We start from the raw sequence: 18,715 nt of genomic DNA on the forward strand, positions 1-18,715 counted from the left end.
GTTTTTGTGGTTTTAGGCCAGCTTTAAGACAATGTGACACTTTAAGCAAAAGGATACTATTCCAAATATTAAAACATACTAGTAACTCCTGGTAGGAAATTTCATTTACAGAATTTTGAAACATACACTCACACAGAAAACTGTTTATTCCCCTGATTGTCTGTTGTCCCATGTTCCTTAAATAAGAAAGTGATGTCAGATGCAAGAGGGATAGTTGCCATCATATTATCTTTGCAGCTCGACTGTCAGTAGAGCTCTGATCTTCCCAGCTGTTTCAGTTACACTTCACATCTTTTCCAGTTCAGATAAACCTATGGTTAATTAAAAATTTATTTTATTTATCTTGTTAAATTGGAACTGAAATTTTTAAGGAAGAAAATGTATGAAATTATTAAGAGAGAAGATAACAAACAGACATGAACACATACAGCTATTGAAATGTTTTGTTTAAAATGATGAGAATAGAACCAGTAACACTTCTTTTGTGAACAGAACCAGAGCCAGTGTTTGATGTTACTGCAACGTTGACGGCTGATAATGCTGTCCAAATTAAATGCAGCATTAAAAATGTGTATGGAGCAAAAAAAGTATTTGAATTGACTTGGGAAAATGATGGAACAAACGACACCAGATACAATATTTGTGATTTTAAAAGAGAAAATCTCTCATACTTGACAAACTATACTTTTACGGTAAGTAGGCTTATTAAATTTTATATATATATATAAAAATATTGCTGTATTTTCATTGTTTAAACATGTTATACTTGATTTTAGGAAAAAAGACAAATATGATGGCAGAAAAGTTAATCTATCGATCCGTAGGCCACAGATATAAAGAAGTAGCTGTTACTTCGGAAATAAAATGCATATATGCCTAGCCTATCAATCAATCCCTTGTGTGCTATTCCACATAGGTTCTGACAACATGAAAAACAGAAGCTGAATGGATTGTTTTCACTTGCGACAGAAAGAAATTTGGGGTCTCCATACATTTTAAAATAGTTTCTTAAGTATAACTGATATTTTAGTGTTTAAAACACATTTCATTTAATGTATGTCTGACTGTCATTTCAATCAGAGGATAAATATGGGATTTAAGTCTTGAGATAATTGCTCAGAAGTAAATTGTTCAGAATTTTTCACTGTGAAAATTTTTGATGCTTCAGGGGCTAGTTAGTGTTAAGCAGTTCAGATCCTTTTGCATGTCCTTACATCAGCCCTTTACAAGCCAGTCCTTGTTTCAATACAATATATATCATCCTCTGTTTACAAGCTTCACTTTCCTGAGGCCTCCTGCTATTTTCTCTTGTTTCAGGCATTTTACCCTTTTGGCAGTTGTTGCTTGCAAAGCCAATGGTCTTGTGTGATCCCCTTAATGTGGCCAGTAGGAATATTTTTTATATCCTGATAGCTCCTCTCAGTAAAGTTTCGGTAAGAAAGTAATCACTAGGAATGATGGAGTTTTAATACTTTTAGGAACCAGTTTCACTCATTTTCCAGAATCTTTTCCTCTTTTCTCTGTGTCTTCCTGAGGAAATGCTGTATCAGAGAACTTGAGTAGTCTAGGTTTTGTTCCAGGGCTTTGTCAGTATTTTTCCAACAGATTCTGCTCAGAAAGCTTTGTATTTGTAAAATAAAGATGAAGTCCTGTAGGAGGAAAAGATGCTTGCGTTGCCCCCATAGTACGAGACCCCTACACTCTTGTAAGTTTTTTGTACACCACTTGCAGTAAGCAGTTTGCCTTACAGCAGTAATTGGATTCTGCTTGGCTTTAAACCCTGGCTTCTGCGTCAAACTTATTTTGCCCAATTCTTACTGGAAAAACAGAGAAAGCCTTATGGCCTTAACTAGTAATGAAAGGATTCTGGGTCAAATTATGGAAGGCCCAAAAGAAAAAAACAGATCACCTGTGAGACTTGGCAGATGTCATGATTCCCTTCTATCTGCACACTGAATTGTTCAGGGGATAAACAGGAGCCTATCCAGCATACTTTTTGGTTTAGTGATGTTTTGACCCTGACTGCTGCACTAGGTTTCTGGCTTTCACTATTTGAGAAGCTTCTTGCTTATTTTCTCTGCCACCTCTGCTACTCCTTTGTATGTTGCCACCTACCTTGGCTTTCTTCCCAGCTGCAGAATTCAGAAACCACCAACCCCCTGAACACATTGGCCTTTTAGAGCAGAGGGTGGGAGCTGGGGCACAGTGCTCAGAGTCTTCAGGAGAAGTTTCTCTTAAGTGATCGGATCGGGTAGGCTTAGTAAGAGCTCAGCCTGCAGCCAGCAATGGTGCTAATTGCCCTGCTCCTCCCCTTTTGGATGATTTGCAGCAGGAGAATATTACTATTAAAATTACTATTATTCAGTCCTGTTAGTATTTGTCACTGTTTAGTATTAAATCTTTAAGTTTAATTGTAAGATTAATTTTTCTTCACAAGAAAATTGTGAATATTTGAACTACCAACTTCAAACTGCCTATTAGATCTGATAGGAGTTTCTATTAAGGAAATATAAAAGATTGGATAAACATAAAATATATTATGAAATATAAACACATCTAAAGAAAGTTAGTATTTTAACACCAGTTAAAGTACCCAAAAGTTAATGTTGCAAGAAAGCAGCTTATTTAAAAGTTTATTTTGGCTTCTATAATTTAACCTTTTAAGAATTACTTCCCAAACAGGAACTTGTATTAAAAATATCCAAATCAGTTTACTATTTGTACATTACTGTTGAAGCAAATAAAAAAATGACATTTTATTACATATTGCATGGTTATTTTTCAGATTTGAGAGGTTTGATTTTGATTTGATAAGCGATAAATTTGATTTTGTTCCTTGAGATACATCTGATTTTGATTTTGTAAAATGTCTCTTATTTCACTATCTTTTTTCCCAGTCATCTACATATTTTTGGTTCTAGATCTTGCTGTAACTGATAGTGCAGCTCAGGTTTCCACCTAAATGGCTATACAAAGATTGACAGCAGATCCTGCTGTTATGAAGTTGATTCACTGAAAACAGATGGATGTATTTCAAATGTCCATTGTGCTTTGCTTTTTTAAAAAAATCTATGCAGAAATTTTTACTTGTTATATCTTAACATCTCTATTATTCTCACCCACTGCATGCAGATCTTAGTGTTTAATGGAGAACATAGAGGGCAGCCAGTAAAGAAGAGCATAAGAACCAGATGTAAGTAAATATATACAGCATTTTTACTTTTAGAGTTTAGCATAGTGTAGAGTAATAGTGTAAATTGTGAATTCTGTTACAATTGCTCCTAATTAAAAATCCAAACTGCCTTTTTTATAGTTAATAGTTGATCTGCATTTGAAAAAATATCCTCATTCAGCATTAATGTAACAGATCATGTTGACAAGTCATTGTAATTCAGAATTATTACACAGCTGTGGTTTCTTCAGGAAACATTCGAATGCAACTAGAAATTCCTTTCTCTAACTTAAATTACGCACTTTAGGATTATTTTCCTGTATTCAGATCCCGTGTATCAGGAGCTGAACATCTGTGACTTGTCAGGGATTCCCAACTCCCAGATCAGGAGCAGCTGAGAGCTCCACTGCTCAGGTGTACAGGTCACACAGAGCAGGAGACAAGCCTGGTAATGCTGACACAGTGAGTGAGTTGTAGTGTTTTGACAGGTGGACGTGGAGAGTTTAAGTGAAAGTTTTCTTAATGAAGAAATAAAATTCCCTCCTTTTATGTGAGCTTAAAAGTTTTTGGTGGTTTCGAATAACAAACTTAAACTAAACAGTTAAAAATAATTGTTTAGTTCCTGTCACAAAAAAATCAATGGGCCCTGGTTCTAGGAATTATACAGATTAAAAAAAAAAAAAAAGGAAAAAAAATTCCATTAATTATGTATCCAAGAAATAATAAATGTATTCTTTTTCTGTTGCTAGATAATTCTAAAGCCCTGATTATATTCTTGGCATTCTTGATCGTTGTGACATCAATTGCTTTACTACTGGTTCTGTACAAAATCTATGATCTTCACAAAAAAAAGCTTAGGTAAGCTTCATGTTTCTCTCCCTCTCTTATATAAATGGGGGGGGGCTTCCTGTTTTTCCACAAGATTTCCCAACGGGTAGTGCAATAATGTTACAAGTTTGATATTTCATTAATACTGGGAAAAGACATCCTTTTAATCCTTTCAGAAGAAACTCAACTTTGGTGATTGTCTGGGAATGCAAATACAACGAAATAGATTTAAAATCTCTCTGCTATACCCTTTCTCAGGGTACAGAACTGATCTGCTAGAGCAAAATTGTTTGTCACTAGTTTTGTGAAAAAATATTCACAAATATCTGGAAAACCTTTCCTTCATGATTTAAATTAAAAGTAATGAAAATAATACACACTTTCTTGGAACTCTTTCAAATGCTTATTCACCCAAAACAATATCTCAGGGAGGCTTTGTTTATTATAGTCATCTCTAGGTGACTTGGCAGTTTTGTAGGACAGCAAATGGTGATAGAAGAATGGTCATTCCCTTCCCTTATGACTGTGCCAGAGCCCTGGAAAGCCAGGCTCACTGCTGCTATTGCTGTGCAGGGAGGTAGTGCAATGTGTGAGGGGGCATTTGCTGCTGGTAGAGACAGAGGAGTTAAGGCAATTTCTTCAGAAACCTCTCAGCCCTCTGGCAACAGCAGAACTTGGGGACTCCTCTCTTCCAGCCCCTTTTCCTCCCTGCTCTTGCCCTTAGGGGGACAGGGAGCTGCTGTTGCTCAGATGCAAACTTTTGTGCTTAGGGAAGCAAAACTAATTTTTGCTTGTACAGCTCCAGAGAGTCTGGCTTGTTCTTGGCTACTTAGCATTTAAACTTAGTTTCATTATATTTTATGTATGTGTTAGTTTTTTGTCATTTATTTAGCAAGAGAAACAAAGATAGTGTGAGCAGTCACTCCAGTGAAGAAATTAAAGGCATGTTTGCTGCAGGTGATATGGACAAAATTATGCAAGCAGTAAAGCTGTTTGATGTAGTTCCCTTGTTTCTCTCCCTCAATAGTGCTCAGAGTAGGAAGGCAAGGGTCCCAGCTACCTCTGTGTAGGGCCTGTTAAGTCCCAGCTGTAGCAGTCTTGTTTCGCGGAGAGCTTGCAATGCGGTCTGCTGGTTATGAACAGTCTTGGTGTTCACATACAAAACAGCTTTTATTTAACTCATTATCATATATATGTCTTACTAGTCAAAGCTTTTACAGCTGCTTTTGTTTCTTACAGCAATTCTTCTGAAGGCGTGAACCTTGTTGCAGGTGACTATCTTTATATATTTAGCAAGTAGAAATAAAACTAGTTGCATGTCTTGCTGCCACCTTTGATTGTTTACTTTCTAGGTTTTATACATAGATTACAAATATCAACATGATAACACCTCATTTGGAGAAAAAAAATACTTCAGTAAATATATAGCAGAAGTGTTTATACTTAAATGAACTGAAAGTTTGTAAGTGTTTAAAAACCTCTTATTTATTATTTAATTACAAACCCAATTTTGTTATCACAGACAATGGTTGTAATATGTTTAACACTCAGAGTAAGTCCAAAATCAAATATAGGTTCAACCAGAATTTCCCTTTCCTGTGCACCTTTCTCAAAGCAAGAATTTAAACATAAGCCAGTCGTTCTTGACCGCAAAATTTTAAAGGCTTTCAAATTGCAAAGAATGACACAGAACATTATGTGCAACTTTTTGCACAAGATTTCAAAGCCTATGAAAAAAGACAGGATCAGTTAGTACCAGAAAGTTCCAAGAAAAAAATAATTTATGACATTCAAGCCCACAGAAATTAACTGCATTAAATGGGAAGTAATACTGTGTTGATATTCAAATACATTTGCTTAGACACACAGTTGTTAAAAAAAAAATCCTTTCAATGTAAATGAAAAATTAATAAATGTCTAGTTAAAGATGTTAAAACTTGTTCAGTCATTACTTTATCATTAAAGATGATATTACAGATTATTGCAAATCAGAGAATAAGTTGGAGAAAATTGGGAAAAGTAGGCAATACATGTTATTACATTTGTGGGTTGTTTACACAGTAATCCTTTTCACCACTGATGAGAAATGGTCAGAATTGAAGTAGAGGATGAGGCCATGTTACTGTTGTGGGTGTTTGGGGCTGTTGCACTGACCTGAATGTGACAATCGCCACTTTGTTCAAAAGTGCTGTTAATGCAATGTCCCTGCACGTGGCCTCCTCCTGAGGTGCCTCCAGTCAGGTGGCAGAGCTGACGAAGTTCTGTTATTCCCAGGGCCCGGTTGCTCGCAGCTGGCTCCAGCAACACCATTTTTTTTGAAAAATAAACAAGCTAAGTTAAAATAAAGAGGTTTGTCCTTTTGTTAATTTATCTGAATTAGATAATCACGTTTCTTGAAATGTAATTTACATTTTCAAAGCCAGTAATGATAAACGTTCAACATATTTACACAGTTAAAGATGATGACAGGCAACTTCTGAATATAGAGCCAATACCTTCAGAGCAATTGCTGGACACATACAAGAGGAAGATTGCTGATGAAGGAAGGCTTTTCTTGGATGAATTTCAGGTTTGTCATTGGCTCAAAATATACCACAGATTTGTAGCCAGGTGGTTGGAAGAATTGTGTTCAGGAGCATGTTTGAAGTATATGCACTGGTTATAAATAAATAAAAAAATAAGAATCTAGAAAATTGAGTGAATTCTCATCTAAGGTCAAACAGGCTTCAGTTAATTTTGCTACCAAGCTCTCTTCATTATAAGGTGATGGTACTTCTTTTTTTTCTCCTGAAGGTGTTTTTCAGCAAAAGTATAAAATACACAGTCTAAATACTTCTCATTGTAAACTATCTTTTAATGCATATTTTTAGTACCCTGTCTTACTCCATAGCCATGGGGATATAAATAATATATAATTGTGATGATATATATTATTCATATTAAGGGAAAATAAATTTATTTTAGATATAAGAAATATATGAAGTGGTATCATATGAAACAGAATGTTATCTTCCAGACTCAGTAGTACCAAATTGCTTCCATATGCATTTGACTGTAAGTAGAAGCTATTTTAAATATATGCTTACCTAATAAAAGAAATATTTTATTTTACAGAGTATTCCTAGAGTTTTCACTAAATTTTCAATAAAGGAGGCCAAAAAACCCCATAATCAAAACAAAAACCGTTACATTGACATCCTTCCATGTGAGTATTTGTTACAATTTTTGCATGTTTTATAAATATTTGTTTTCTCAGTGCCTTGAGATAATATAATTATTTTGTTTTAAATGATTTAAACAGATGATCATAACCGTGTTGAGCTCTCAGAGATCCCAGGAGACCCAGGATCAGACTATATCAATGCAAGTTATATTGATGTGAGTGACTTCTACTTTAAAAGTCTTAGGCACGATCGAAGAAATTCTATAGTCTGTACATTTCATGCATCAAACACCTTTGAGGATTTCCATTTGAGTTCTTCCTATCTTTGTAATGTATTCAGTATTATTGGACTGTTGCATATTGAATTTATTTTTAAAGTTGCAAATCTTTTAAATTGTTCATGCTTCCTTTCTAAAAATTGATAACATTGTACTTTTTATAGGGCTTCAAAGAACCAAGAAAATACATTGCTGCACAAGGTAATTTTTAACCTTAAAAGAATATGCTTTCTTTATTCACCCATTTTTTGTTAGAGAGTGGTAAAAAAGTATTAGTAAATTTAAAGAAAAATTGAAAATCTGACATTTTGAAATTTAATATGAAAAAGTTGCCAATGAGTTTTTGCTTAGGAAATTCTGTGAAGATTAATAAATTGTACTTCAAAGGCAGATTTCTCATGATCTATAACTTTACACCAAAAGTTTTCAGATTTCACAGCTATGCATTAAGGATATATATGAGACTTCTAAAATGTTGTAGCCTGATGGCAGCAGTCATAATGAAATCAAGTGTGTGGCTGTTATCTGCATGATCTATGGTAAGCTTTTCAGACCTCATAGCTAAGCATGTCAAGAAGGCAAGTATTTTTTCATGTGGCTGCACTCTTTGAAAAACTGCCTTAAATATCTCCTGCTAGGCCCCAAGGATGAAACCATGGATGATTTCTGGAGAATGATCTGGGAACAGAAGGCAACAATTATTGTCATGGTGACTCGCTGTGAGGAAGGAAAGAGGGTGAGAAATATCCATCCATCCATCCATCCATCCTTCCATCTGTCCATCCATCCATCTTTCCATCCTTTTGTCTGAAAACAGAATGGGTTGCTGTGCCATGGTGAATTACATTTTCTTCTTAGTACTTTGTTTTCATTCTTTGCTGTTCTCTTGTTGTGGCAGAACCTATGTTGGAAAGCATGCCAAAACAGTGTTGCCTTATGGAATTACCAGTCTTATCAGAAAATGTCACTTTAGTCACAGCTGTAAGTAGCAGAGGGTGAGCTTCCAAATTACAGCTAATAAATCCAGAAAAGGGCCCAAGGTAGAAGTCTAGCTCCTCACAGACCTGTCATAAAAGGTATGATTTGTATTTTAATCCTGTCTATTATCTTCTGATATCCTGGCAATGCCCTCAGTAAATCCTAGACAGAATTTTTTTTTTTATCCATTGTCTTTGCCCTTCCTTTAACTGGAAGATTTGGTGCTTCTGGCTTGCTTTTGTTCCTTATTCCAGGAAGAAGGGGAACTGCTGTTCTAACTGCTTTTAAAGATGAAAACGTTGGCAGTGTGCAGATTTACAGCATCCCCAAGTTGATGTTATAGGCAGGCAGGAGCAACATCCCTCACTGAAGACTGAAAAAGAGGCCACAGAAGTAGCTGCAAACTTTTCTACAGCCTTCAGGCAACAGCAGCTGTAACTGTTCACTTTTTCAACTAGTATCAGGATTTTTTCCCCACTTTATGTTCCAAGTTAAATTCCATGGGCATAAACTTCAGGTCAGAGATCTGAATTGTTGGATATTTGGAATTATTTAGTGCTGACATCCTAAACAGTGACAGCCTTTTCAGGAGAGGAGAAGACCTGTGGGAAGTTGGAAAAACTGTACTGAGTTGCTGCCTATTTTAAATCAGACTTTCTTTTAGCTCTCAGCTCTCTGCCACTTTGCTGTTGTGCTGCTCACCTAACTTCATATCTTCATAGAACAAATGTGCCCAGTACTGGCCATCAATGGAGAATGGCTCCGCAACATATGGGGACATCATTGTGAAGATCAATGAAAGTAAAACATGTCCAGACTATGTCATTCAGAAACTACACATCACAAACGTAAGTTGATTCAAAAGTGTAAGACTGACTGGAACTGGAGTGTCTATTTGGAGTCTGTAGGTATTGTTGAGAGATCCTTTTAAGAGAAGACTCAGATATCAATGGAAGATGCTCTGCTGTTTTTCCCTAAGCAACATAAAGTTTAAGAGAAAACTTCTTAGATGTAGGTGTCATTCCTTACAAGTAATATGAGTCAGACATATTTCCCAACTTAAAAATGTATTTTCCTTAGTACTCTGGAATCTACATTTAAGAGGAAACTGTTAATACGCTGTTAAGTATGGAAAACTCAATACACTGTGGTTTCCTTAGATATTTAGCTTGTTCTTTAACACAGAAATGTTACTGGTTTATGTGTATCTCAGCATAACCTTCTGCAAGTAAAATCAATGTGACTCATAAAGCACCATTATCTACCCTTGTGATAATTGTACAGTGGGAAGATTACATATTCTGGTAATCTCAAGTGCATTTATAAACATAAGTGTTTTAAAATTACCATTTGGCTACATGTAGAATCATTAAGGCTAGTTAATTGCTCTTTTTTACACATCTGAAATCACATTAGTTGCTCTGTGCATAACTGAGAACAATATTTGCCATGTAAGGCTAAATGTTCCTCCAGCCCTTCGCAAAAATATTTCAGTGAGGACAAATGGAGCTAAGTCATAGCTAAAAGCATTAAGACTCAAAGAGTAAATCTGCTGACAGATCTTCAGCAAAATAGTCAAGCAACAGATTCCATCCATCTTGATCCATGATTACAGCTGGAAATTCCTATTCCGCTGTCTTATGTTGCACTAAAATTTACTCAGGAGGTGGTCTGATTAAAAGCAAGTTGTAACTTAGTGTGAAGACGGTGAGAATATCAGGATGTTAAGAATTGACTATTAACAAAGACATTACTCTGTGACTAGAACAATCTGACATTAAAAATATATATATTAAAAAACTCCACACTTCACTTTGTCTAGGGAAGAGAAAAGACAACTGGAAGAGATGTCACTCATATTCAGTTCACAGGCTGGCCAGACCATGGAGTCCCTGAGGATCCGCATCTGCTTCTCAAACTCCGACGCAGAGTTAACGCTCTCAGCAACTTTTTTAGTGGCCCAATAGTGGTTCATTGCAGGTAAATATATATTAGTTTTTAAAAATTATGTTAGATGAACATGAAATGAAGCTATTCAGAAAAGGGAGCTAGCAAAGGTATTTGGCTGATCCCAAATTTCGTGACTTGATTACTTGAGAGTGAGGCAGCTAAAGATGTATAAAAATGCCTGTTTTCTGACGGATCTGAAGGATATTCAGGTAGATAAATTCTGAGGATACATAGACTTTTGGACTTTTGGAAAGCAGCCAGGTAAATGTTGGGCCACTCTAGCTATAATCACCATGTTTGGCAATATTGGCCTTTACTTTCATTAACAGATAATTAAAATACAAACTCATCATTGTTTGTGTTGCCAATTAATTTACAGCAAGAACTGTTTCAGTTGCTTCATATCCCATTGTTACACATTTGCACTTTTGCTCTTTCACTGACTGCTCCACTCTGAGTGGGACTGGGAGATGCCATTCCCTCTTGAAAACCAAATCGCTTTGTGCTTTGCAGTGCTGGTGTTGGGCGCACCGGGACATATATAGGAATTGATGCCATGCTGGAGGGGCTGGATGCAGAAGGCAGAGTCGATGTTTATGGCTATGTTGTGAAGCTGCGTCGGCAGCGGTGCCTCATGGTTCAAGTAGAGGTATCTTGCTAAAACTCCTGTCACTTTGTACTCTCCTTTGCTAGGGCTTCATCAGTATTTCTCAGAAGTGCGCTGCTCAGTCCTGGGTACTGCTACAGTTCAGTTGAAATTGTTCATAGAAAATATAGCTCTGAAGAATATTAAGAGAGAGAAAAAGTTTCAACACAGTTTTTCAATTTTAGAAACTTCAACTTTTTAAGTTTAGGCTTTAAAAAAACGGAAGCCAAGAAGGACATTTTAGATTTGATAATCCAGCTTTTGGCATACAATTCGCAAATGCAAAATTGAGCTTGCATAGTCAACTTAATTTTCAAATTCTAAAAACTGTCTAGGTGGGATTTTCAGTTGAGTTGAGAGTACAACAAAAGTTAAGGGCTGATGCAATGCATGTTTTTAACTTACTTAAGTGTTTTGCAGATCTTTCAAATCTCAGTTGCCTATTTCTTGAACGACATTAGATTTATTTGCAGAACACTTTTCATCCAACACACTATATGTGTTCCAAAGTGTCTAATTTGGGGCCACTCTGATTTTTAATACTTGTATTTAATGCCTGTTCAACGTTAATGCTTAATATTGTTAACACCAATAGCATCATGGGACTAATAGTTTCTTATAATGGTTTTAAAAAGTGATATGGTTTTGTTTTTGTTTTTTTTTTTACTCTTTAATAAATTCAATTTTAAACCTTTTAAATGGGAAACACCAGTCACAGTACATCCTTATCCATCAAGCACTAGTGGAATACAATCAGTATGGAGAAACAGAGGTCAGTCTCTCAGAACTGCATTCCTATCTTAACAATCTGAAAAGGAAAGATCCTCCGAGTGATCCTTCTCTGCTGGAGGCAGAGTTTCAGGTAAATAAGCATTGCATTCTAGTGCCCCTACCTCCCACTTACATTAGAAAGTGCCTTGCACAATAGTCCTGAGATAGAGATACCATACATAATAGATCACTTCTGTGCTATTTTATTTCTCTGGCACAGAAACAGTTTCTTTACCTTCATGAAAAAGCTGTAAATTAATGAAATTTTATTCCTGCTTTTGATATTAATATTTTTTTAAAAGATGGGGAGCATAGAATGATTACTTGTGTATATGTGAATGATTTCCTGTGCCATTGTACATGATACAGCAGGCATTTTTAAACTATAGTCCAGATGTGACCTAAGTTTAAAGAATTAAAGTAAGAAGTGAGACACTGGGAGATGATGACTGGGTGTCCAGAGGTGACAATGATCCCAGGAACCATTTTAATCGAGCATAATACCAAGCATCCTCTTTCTTTAGAGATTACCTTCCTATAAGGGGTGGCGGACACAGAACATTGGGAATCGTGAGGAAAATAAAAGCAAAAATAGGAATGCCAACATAATTCCATGTAAGTATTTTCCATGAACCTTCCCTTATTGTATCTGTTATCTTCTGTAAGGAAACCTACTAAATTTTGAAAAAATAAGCACAGTAAATCACCTTACTGAGATGTATTTGATTGATTAATTTTTTCAACACTATAATATTAGAAACTTCTCACAGTGTTTTAAAAAAGAATAGTTTTTTTAAAAAGTGAATTATTGGGAGTGTTTAAGTTTATTTCAAATAAAGTGGCCTTTGTTCTGCATGTTTTTAACTTACTTAAGTGTTTTGCAGATCTTTCAAATCTCAGTTGCCTATTTCTTGAACGACATTAGATTTATTTGCAGAACACTTTTCATCCAACACACTATATGTGTTCCAAAGTGTCTAATTTGGGGCCACTCTGATTTTTAATACTTGTATTTAATGCCTGTTCAACGTTAATGCTTAATATTATTAACACTAATAGCATCATGGGACTAATAGTTTCACAACAGTCTGTTGTGAAAAGGCTGGCCTTTATCTGTTTTCCCCCCTGCACATGTGGCAACAGCCCCTCTTTAATGCTATACCTAAGCACCAGTGTGGCGTGACAGTGACACTTTGTCTCATGCAGATGACTTTAACAGAGTGCCGATCAGGCACGAAGATGAATGCAGTAAGGAGGGTGAACGTGATTCAGATGATTCCTCGGATGAGGATAGCGACTGTGAGGAATCAAGCAAATACATCAATGCTTCCTTCATAGGTGTATGTATTTAGAGCATCCACTATAAGTATTTCACAAGCTTTTAGCTAAAACTATATTCTAGCTTAAACTCTTATTCTCTTACTGGCTTCACAAATAGAATAGGATTTACCTGAATAAGGGAGAAAGATCTGGTAGTTGATTGGCAAATCCATTTATAGTTTTAATCATCAAAATCTTCTACATTTTGCTGCACTAATAAGATGAAACTCTTTCCCTTACATGGCCTTAGACTGTGCAATCACAAATAGTGAGACTAAACATAGAAACACTTTTTTTGCATGTGTGTGTTATTTTTAAAACCACTAGCTTTCAGACTGGCCTCATGATAACATGTATTTCTATTAGTGGGCATCTGCCTAAGTACAAGTTGATCCATATTAATGTTTTCCCTATTAGTGAACTGTGAGTATAATTACTCACGTATACAAAACCCTACTAGTGAAAATTGGGGCCATCAGTTTTTTTGGTATCATATATACCTCCAAAAGAAGGAGAGCAGTTATTGGTCACTAATGAAGTAACTGATTTTAATGGAATTGCTACCTAAATCCTTTAAAATGCTGCACAGTTAGGATATCTGTTCAGGGTAAATGTATTTTTACTTTTGGGTAGCTCAGTGTGAACTGACTGGTACACCAGCTTTGTGTGGTATAAACTCAATTTCTTACTGGTCAAATTAAACAGCTGTGTAGAATTAAATGTTTTAGCCCTTAAAAATATGCTGTGCAGAATATGGCAAGGTGAGGTCTCACCCACTGCAGCATGAGTATACCTTGTTGTCAATCTGGAAGTGATACTGTTGTTAGGAGGATTGAGTTTAATGTCATTTGGCTTGTTGAATTCCTGTAAGACCGTTGCCTACTGCAATAGGCGTATTTTCACTATAAACAAAAGGGTTCATTAGTTTATTTCACTGGGTATTCCTTAAATGACAGTGAGTTCTGTTGCTTGATAATCACATTTCAAATTAATTTAAGAAAAAAATGTTAACAATTTCTTTTATAGGGTTACTGGGGTCCAAAAGCCATGATTGCAACACAGGGACCACTGCAGGAAACTCTCTCTGACTTCTGGCAAATGGTCTTCCAAAGAAAAGTCAAAGTCATTGTTATGCTGACAGAGCTGAAAGAAGGAGATCAGGTGAGAGCATCGTCTTCACACTGACATATTAAGGGTCCTCTCTAGGCAAAGAAAACACTTCACTGCACTCTCTCATTCCCTTCCTCCAGTTAAGCTTGTTTCATAGGATGAGGAATTTGGATTTTCAATATAATTTGTTCCATTATTTACCTTCTTAATTTACTTTCTAATGAATTTTTGAGGGGAAGAGTATATGATGCTATATTTTAAAATACAATGATGCTCCTACTACTTTAACGTCAATACGTTCTGTAAGTACATGTGGAAGATAAAATAAAAGGAGGTTTGAATGGTAAGCACTGACTTGTACTTTCACCCATTTTAGGAACTCTGTGCACAGTACTGGGGAGAAGGAAAACAAATGTATGATGGCATAGAAGTTCAAATGACAGATGTCAACTGTTGTCCTAGCTATACCATACGTGCATTTGATGTTACACATCTGAAGGTAAAAGTTTCATTGCAAATTCCAAAAGGAAGTTTTAAATTTGTTTCCCTGTTATAAACTTAGCCTAAAGAAAGAAAAGGGACAATTCCCACTGCACTTACCTGCTGGTCTAAGAAAAGGAAATATTTTTCTCTTCCACACCAGCAGCCAATTGTGATAAATGCTATAAATTATCTCAATTTTCCCATTTAGTGAGTCGTTGAGATGGTGGTAGTGGAGTCTCAGGACGTCAGCTGCCTTTTGTACTTTGAGCAAAGCTTGGATGTCTACCTACCTCATATTCATGAGGTAGAACTCACATCACCATGCAATTTCTCAGGAATATAATTTTTCTTTTGTAAATCAGCTGCAACAGATGTACTACATGAATCTTTATTTTAACCCGAACATTGACTTTATCTCTGCTGCTGTTTTTCAGACGAAAGAAACACAGAAGGTGTATCAATATCAGTATCACAAGTGGAGTGGCTTGGATGTGCCAGAAAACCCCAAAGATTTAGTCAGCATGATTCTCAACCTTAAACAAAAAGTCCCAGCCAGACCAGTCACTGAGGACAACAGAAGTACCCACAGTGTCCCACTTGTCGTCCACTGCCGGTGGGTCTAAATTCAGCACATAATGTAGCTCTAAGTTCTGGGTATATGTAGCAACCACAATTTTGAGGTGCCTACCTTTTCCCACAAGACTTTCCTTGTGTCTGGAGACTCAGCTCTCCCTAGAAGATTCCTTGAATTGCTCAAGCTTGACCTTTTTGATTGTAGTGATAAAAAGTGAGCATACGTCTCTGGCAAGCGTGGTCATGGAGTAGGTGGTCAGAGCTAGCTGCTCTTGCCTGGTACATGTATTTTGAGAAGAAATGCTAGGTCAGGGTGCTCTTGTAGCATACTACTAATGGGGATCCAGCAGAGCTTTTGGGTTTCTCTCTCACTGCCGTACATAAGCCCATTTTTTAGGACCATTTCCAGGAATAGCCTTGCATACCATCTAAAACAGAGGATAATCCTGCTAACAGTTGTTGAGACTGTAAGTCTGAAGCTTCTAATTTCTCTCTTGCCCCTTAATTGGCCACATGAGATCCAGGTAGCCTCTAGATAAACTATGTCTTGTGTGTGTCCTCCAGATATTCTTAATTGTAACAATTTCAGTCCAATAAAAAATGTTTTGGAAATGTAATTTATTATGTAGACTTTGAAATAAATCTAACATTTAGTCAGAGGACTTGCTGATTTTACATTTTAAATTTACTTGTATATTTTACATCATCTCCTAGTGATGGATCACAACAGACTGGTGTATTTTGTGCTTTAATGACCCTCTTGGAAAGTGCAGAAAAAGAAGAAGTAATAGATGTTTTCCAAGTAGTAAAAGCTCTTCGTCGCACCAGGCTGGGAGTGGTCTCCACCTTTGTAAGTAAATCTTATGAGTCTGTGAGATGTCCAGAGCTGCAATTCTGTAACATCTTTGTGGAAGGGTACATATTACAAAATTACAAATTGTATAAATGGATGTTTCTGCTGTTGCTGCAGGGACCTATGTGCACAGCGTCCCTTAACTTCTGCAGTTAGGAGGCTAACTCCATTTCACAGGCTAGCAGCCATTGACTTGTTTTGTTTAAATCACTCTGGAGAAATTGTGTCTCTGTGGCATACACTGTGCATTTACTAACAAACCAGGCCTAGGTGTCATCGATATGGGGCAGGTTATTAGACGGCTTTCCTGGACTCCTTACAATATGTGTTGTTTACAGCTTAGGTACTCTAAATCCCATGTTTTTGGTACTTTGTGAACCAAGAGGGTACTGAGTGATTGAACTCGGAAGATCATGCAGGCAGTTACAGAGACATTTCATACACATGAAGTCAGAATAAACCATAGAAGCAACACTCTGTACACCAAAAACTGTAGAAGCTCCTTCATATGCAGACTTGCATGTTCAACTGCATGTTACATTTCTACAGTTTGAGAAAACAGAGAAAGAATGGGTTTGTTCTTGGGCTCTGAGCATTCCATTCATACGAACTTTTTCTCTATATATTTAAGGAACATTACCAATTTCTGTATGACACCATTGACAGCATCTACCCTGCACAGAATGGACAAATAAAGAAGAACAACCAGCAGGAAGATAAAGTTGAATTTTGCAGTGAAGTAGAAAAAACAGATCAGGAAACTGATTTGATCACAATTGATCTTACCCCATCAACGCCAGAGGAACATGAGTTTTCTGAAGTATGTGATGATTTTAAGGCTGCAGAAAGCACTAAGGGAACAGAAAGCTCTACAAATGGCCCCACAACTGCAGTTCTGACTTAGAAGCTATACTAGAAAAAAAGTGCTTTTTCATGTGCTAAAATCTTAAAAAAATAAGAAGTATAAGATTTCTTCTTCTTCCCACCTGTTTTTTTGAAAATGTTTACTGTTATATCAATTTTTCAAAGGTAAAAAATTAAAGGAATACTTGAAACTTGTAGAGAGTGACAAAGAACTGTAAAAGTTTAATTTTTGTGTAGATTTGCATTTAATACTTCTTCAGAAACTTTTCCACTATTTTTATACATTCTCTTTTAAAAATATGTACAGTGTAATACTATGTTGAGCAGTGGGAAGAAAATTTTTTACTTCTGTAACAAGGAGAAAAGCAACTCAGAACAAGATTAGTGTGTTGCAAAACCAGGTCTGTCTTCAAAACTATTAGCAGGTAAATTAACCTAATTGGTAAGCATATATTCAAGCATTTCAGGAGTGCTGACGAAGCACTGCTTTAATAATACTCCGTGGAACCTGTGGTACTTTGCCAAACAGTTTTAAGAGCTTATCATTTACATCATGTGGCAATTCAAAAGAATTCAGGTTTACAGAGAATCTGTAAGTCATCCTATACCAATGTGGAATAGAAATTTTTGCATTTTTCTAACTTGCCTCAAGGTGTCCTTGTTGCTTCACATATATTATTCTGAGATTTCAATGTTAGAGTCAAAGAAGAGTTTGGAGGTTGGCATTTGAATGATTGCAACGATTCTGATAGAAAACACATTCTCTTTACTCTTAGAGCTTAAAATACTGCTTGCTTGCACTTCTATTTCTTACGCTTACTGTTATTTAAGGGGACTGCTTCCACAAATGCATCTGACTTGTTTTCAGAATTGGAAAATACTTAGATGCTTTTCCTCCAAACCTTGTAGATTTTCATTGGTACAGGATTTTTTTTTTTTTTTTTCATTACAAGGTTTTGTATGTTGTGGTATTTTTACTATTTCTTGCTGGATTTTAGCCTACTATTTTTAGAACAAATAAAAAAGATAGTTACTAGTTGACAAGGTGGAAAGTATTTTGTTCTATTGGACTCTGCAAACTGATAATTTTCTTCTAAATGTACAAAATCTTGTGCTATCCCATGCATGGATAACATTTACAAATTTCAGTAGGAAACCACACCATTTAATTCTTATAAAACTGTGTGAACCCAGGTAAGTGTCATGATTCTTTCATCACAGAGGAAGGAAACTTAATTTTTCTTTTGCTTCAAGTCATTAAAGGAACAGTCATTCAACAGACTCAGTGCTCCTAATTTATCACTGTATATTCCTAATCTCTCTTTACAAAATGTAATTGAAAATACTTAGAGAGAGGCATGTAAACACATGTACAGTCACACTTGGTTAAAACATTAATTTAATGTTGCTGTTACTCTAGATCAAACGTTTCATTCACAATTATCAGCTCAGACAAGTGCTTCCTGGCAGTCTTGCTTGAGTAAGTGGCAGCAAACAGTCACAGAGGCAGTGGGAATCCCCTTGACTGTCAGCTGAACTACCTTTTCAGCTGAAGCTGTGTTAGATGACAAACTAACAAAGCTGAGGGGGTCGCTTCTGGAGGAAAAGCTCTTGAGACTAAATGTGAAGGTAATCTAAAAAAATTGTAGGCCCAAAGCCTGTTGACTATTTTTAGAGGAACATGTCAAAATTGCAAATTTGGCATACCTTTGAAGATCAAAACAAT

At 36.1% G+C, this 18,715-nt stretch overlaps 1 protein-coding gene across 7 annotated transcripts in view; it reads left to right on the forward strand.

The window, feature by feature from the left end:
• PTPRC (protein tyrosine phosphatase, receptor type, C) overlaps positions 1 to 17,910 on the forward strand; it is a 66,834-nt gene extending 48,924 nt beyond the window's left edge. For 6 of the 7 annotated variants that reach the window (XM_010563408.1, XM_010563410.1, XM_010563411.1 and 3 more), the window contains 20 exons: positions 493 to 692; positions 3,133 to 3,193; positions 3,922 to 4,030; positions 5,240 to 5,271; positions 6,454 to 6,569; positions 7,115 to 7,205; positions 7,302 to 7,378; positions 7,606 to 7,642; positions 8,080 to 8,177; positions 9,142 to 9,267; positions 10,242 to 10,399; positions 10,883 to 11,018; positions 11,728 to 11,877; positions 12,311 to 12,401; positions 12,993 to 13,126; positions 14,133 to 14,267; positions 14,593 to 14,715; positions 15,134 to 15,312; positions 15,987 to 16,122; positions 16,757 to 17,910. In XM_010563408.1, coding sequence (XP_010561710.1) covers positions 493 to 692; positions 3,133 to 3,193; positions 3,922 to 4,030; positions 5,240 to 5,271; positions 6,454 to 6,569; positions 7,115 to 7,205; positions 7,302 to 7,378; positions 7,606 to 7,642; positions 8,080 to 8,177; positions 9,142 to 9,267; positions 10,242 to 10,399; positions 10,883 to 11,018; positions 11,728 to 11,877; positions 12,311 to 12,401; positions 12,993 to 13,126; positions 14,133 to 14,267; positions 14,593 to 14,715; positions 15,134 to 15,312; positions 15,987 to 16,122; positions 16,757 to 17,029 — 2,462 coding nt within the window. In that variant the 3' untranslated portion in view covers positions 17,030 to 17,910. The remainder of the gene's footprint in view (positions 1 to 492; positions 693 to 3,132; positions 3,194 to 3,921; positions 4,031 to 5,239; positions 5,272 to 6,453; positions 6,570 to 7,114; positions 7,206 to 7,301; positions 7,379 to 7,605; positions 7,643 to 8,079; positions 8,178 to 9,141; positions 9,268 to 10,241; positions 10,400 to 10,882; positions 11,019 to 11,727; positions 11,878 to 12,310; positions 12,402 to 12,992; positions 13,127 to 14,132; positions 14,268 to 14,592; positions 14,716 to 15,133; positions 15,313 to 15,986; positions 16,123 to 16,756) is intronic. The other variant, XM_010563409.1, reaches the window with a different exon arrangement.
• Positions 17,911 to 18,715: the final 805 nt, after the last annotated feature.

This window comes from Haliaeetus leucocephalus, unplaced genomic scaffold (genome assembly GCF_000737465.1).
Source record: "Haliaeetus leucocephalus isolate CR32 unplaced genomic scaffold, Haliaeetus_leucocephalus-4.0 Scaffold166, whole genome shotgun sequence".
NCBI classification, from domain to species: domain Eukaryota; kingdom Metazoa; phylum Chordata; class Aves; order Accipitriformes; family Accipitridae; genus Haliaeetus; species Haliaeetus leucocephalus.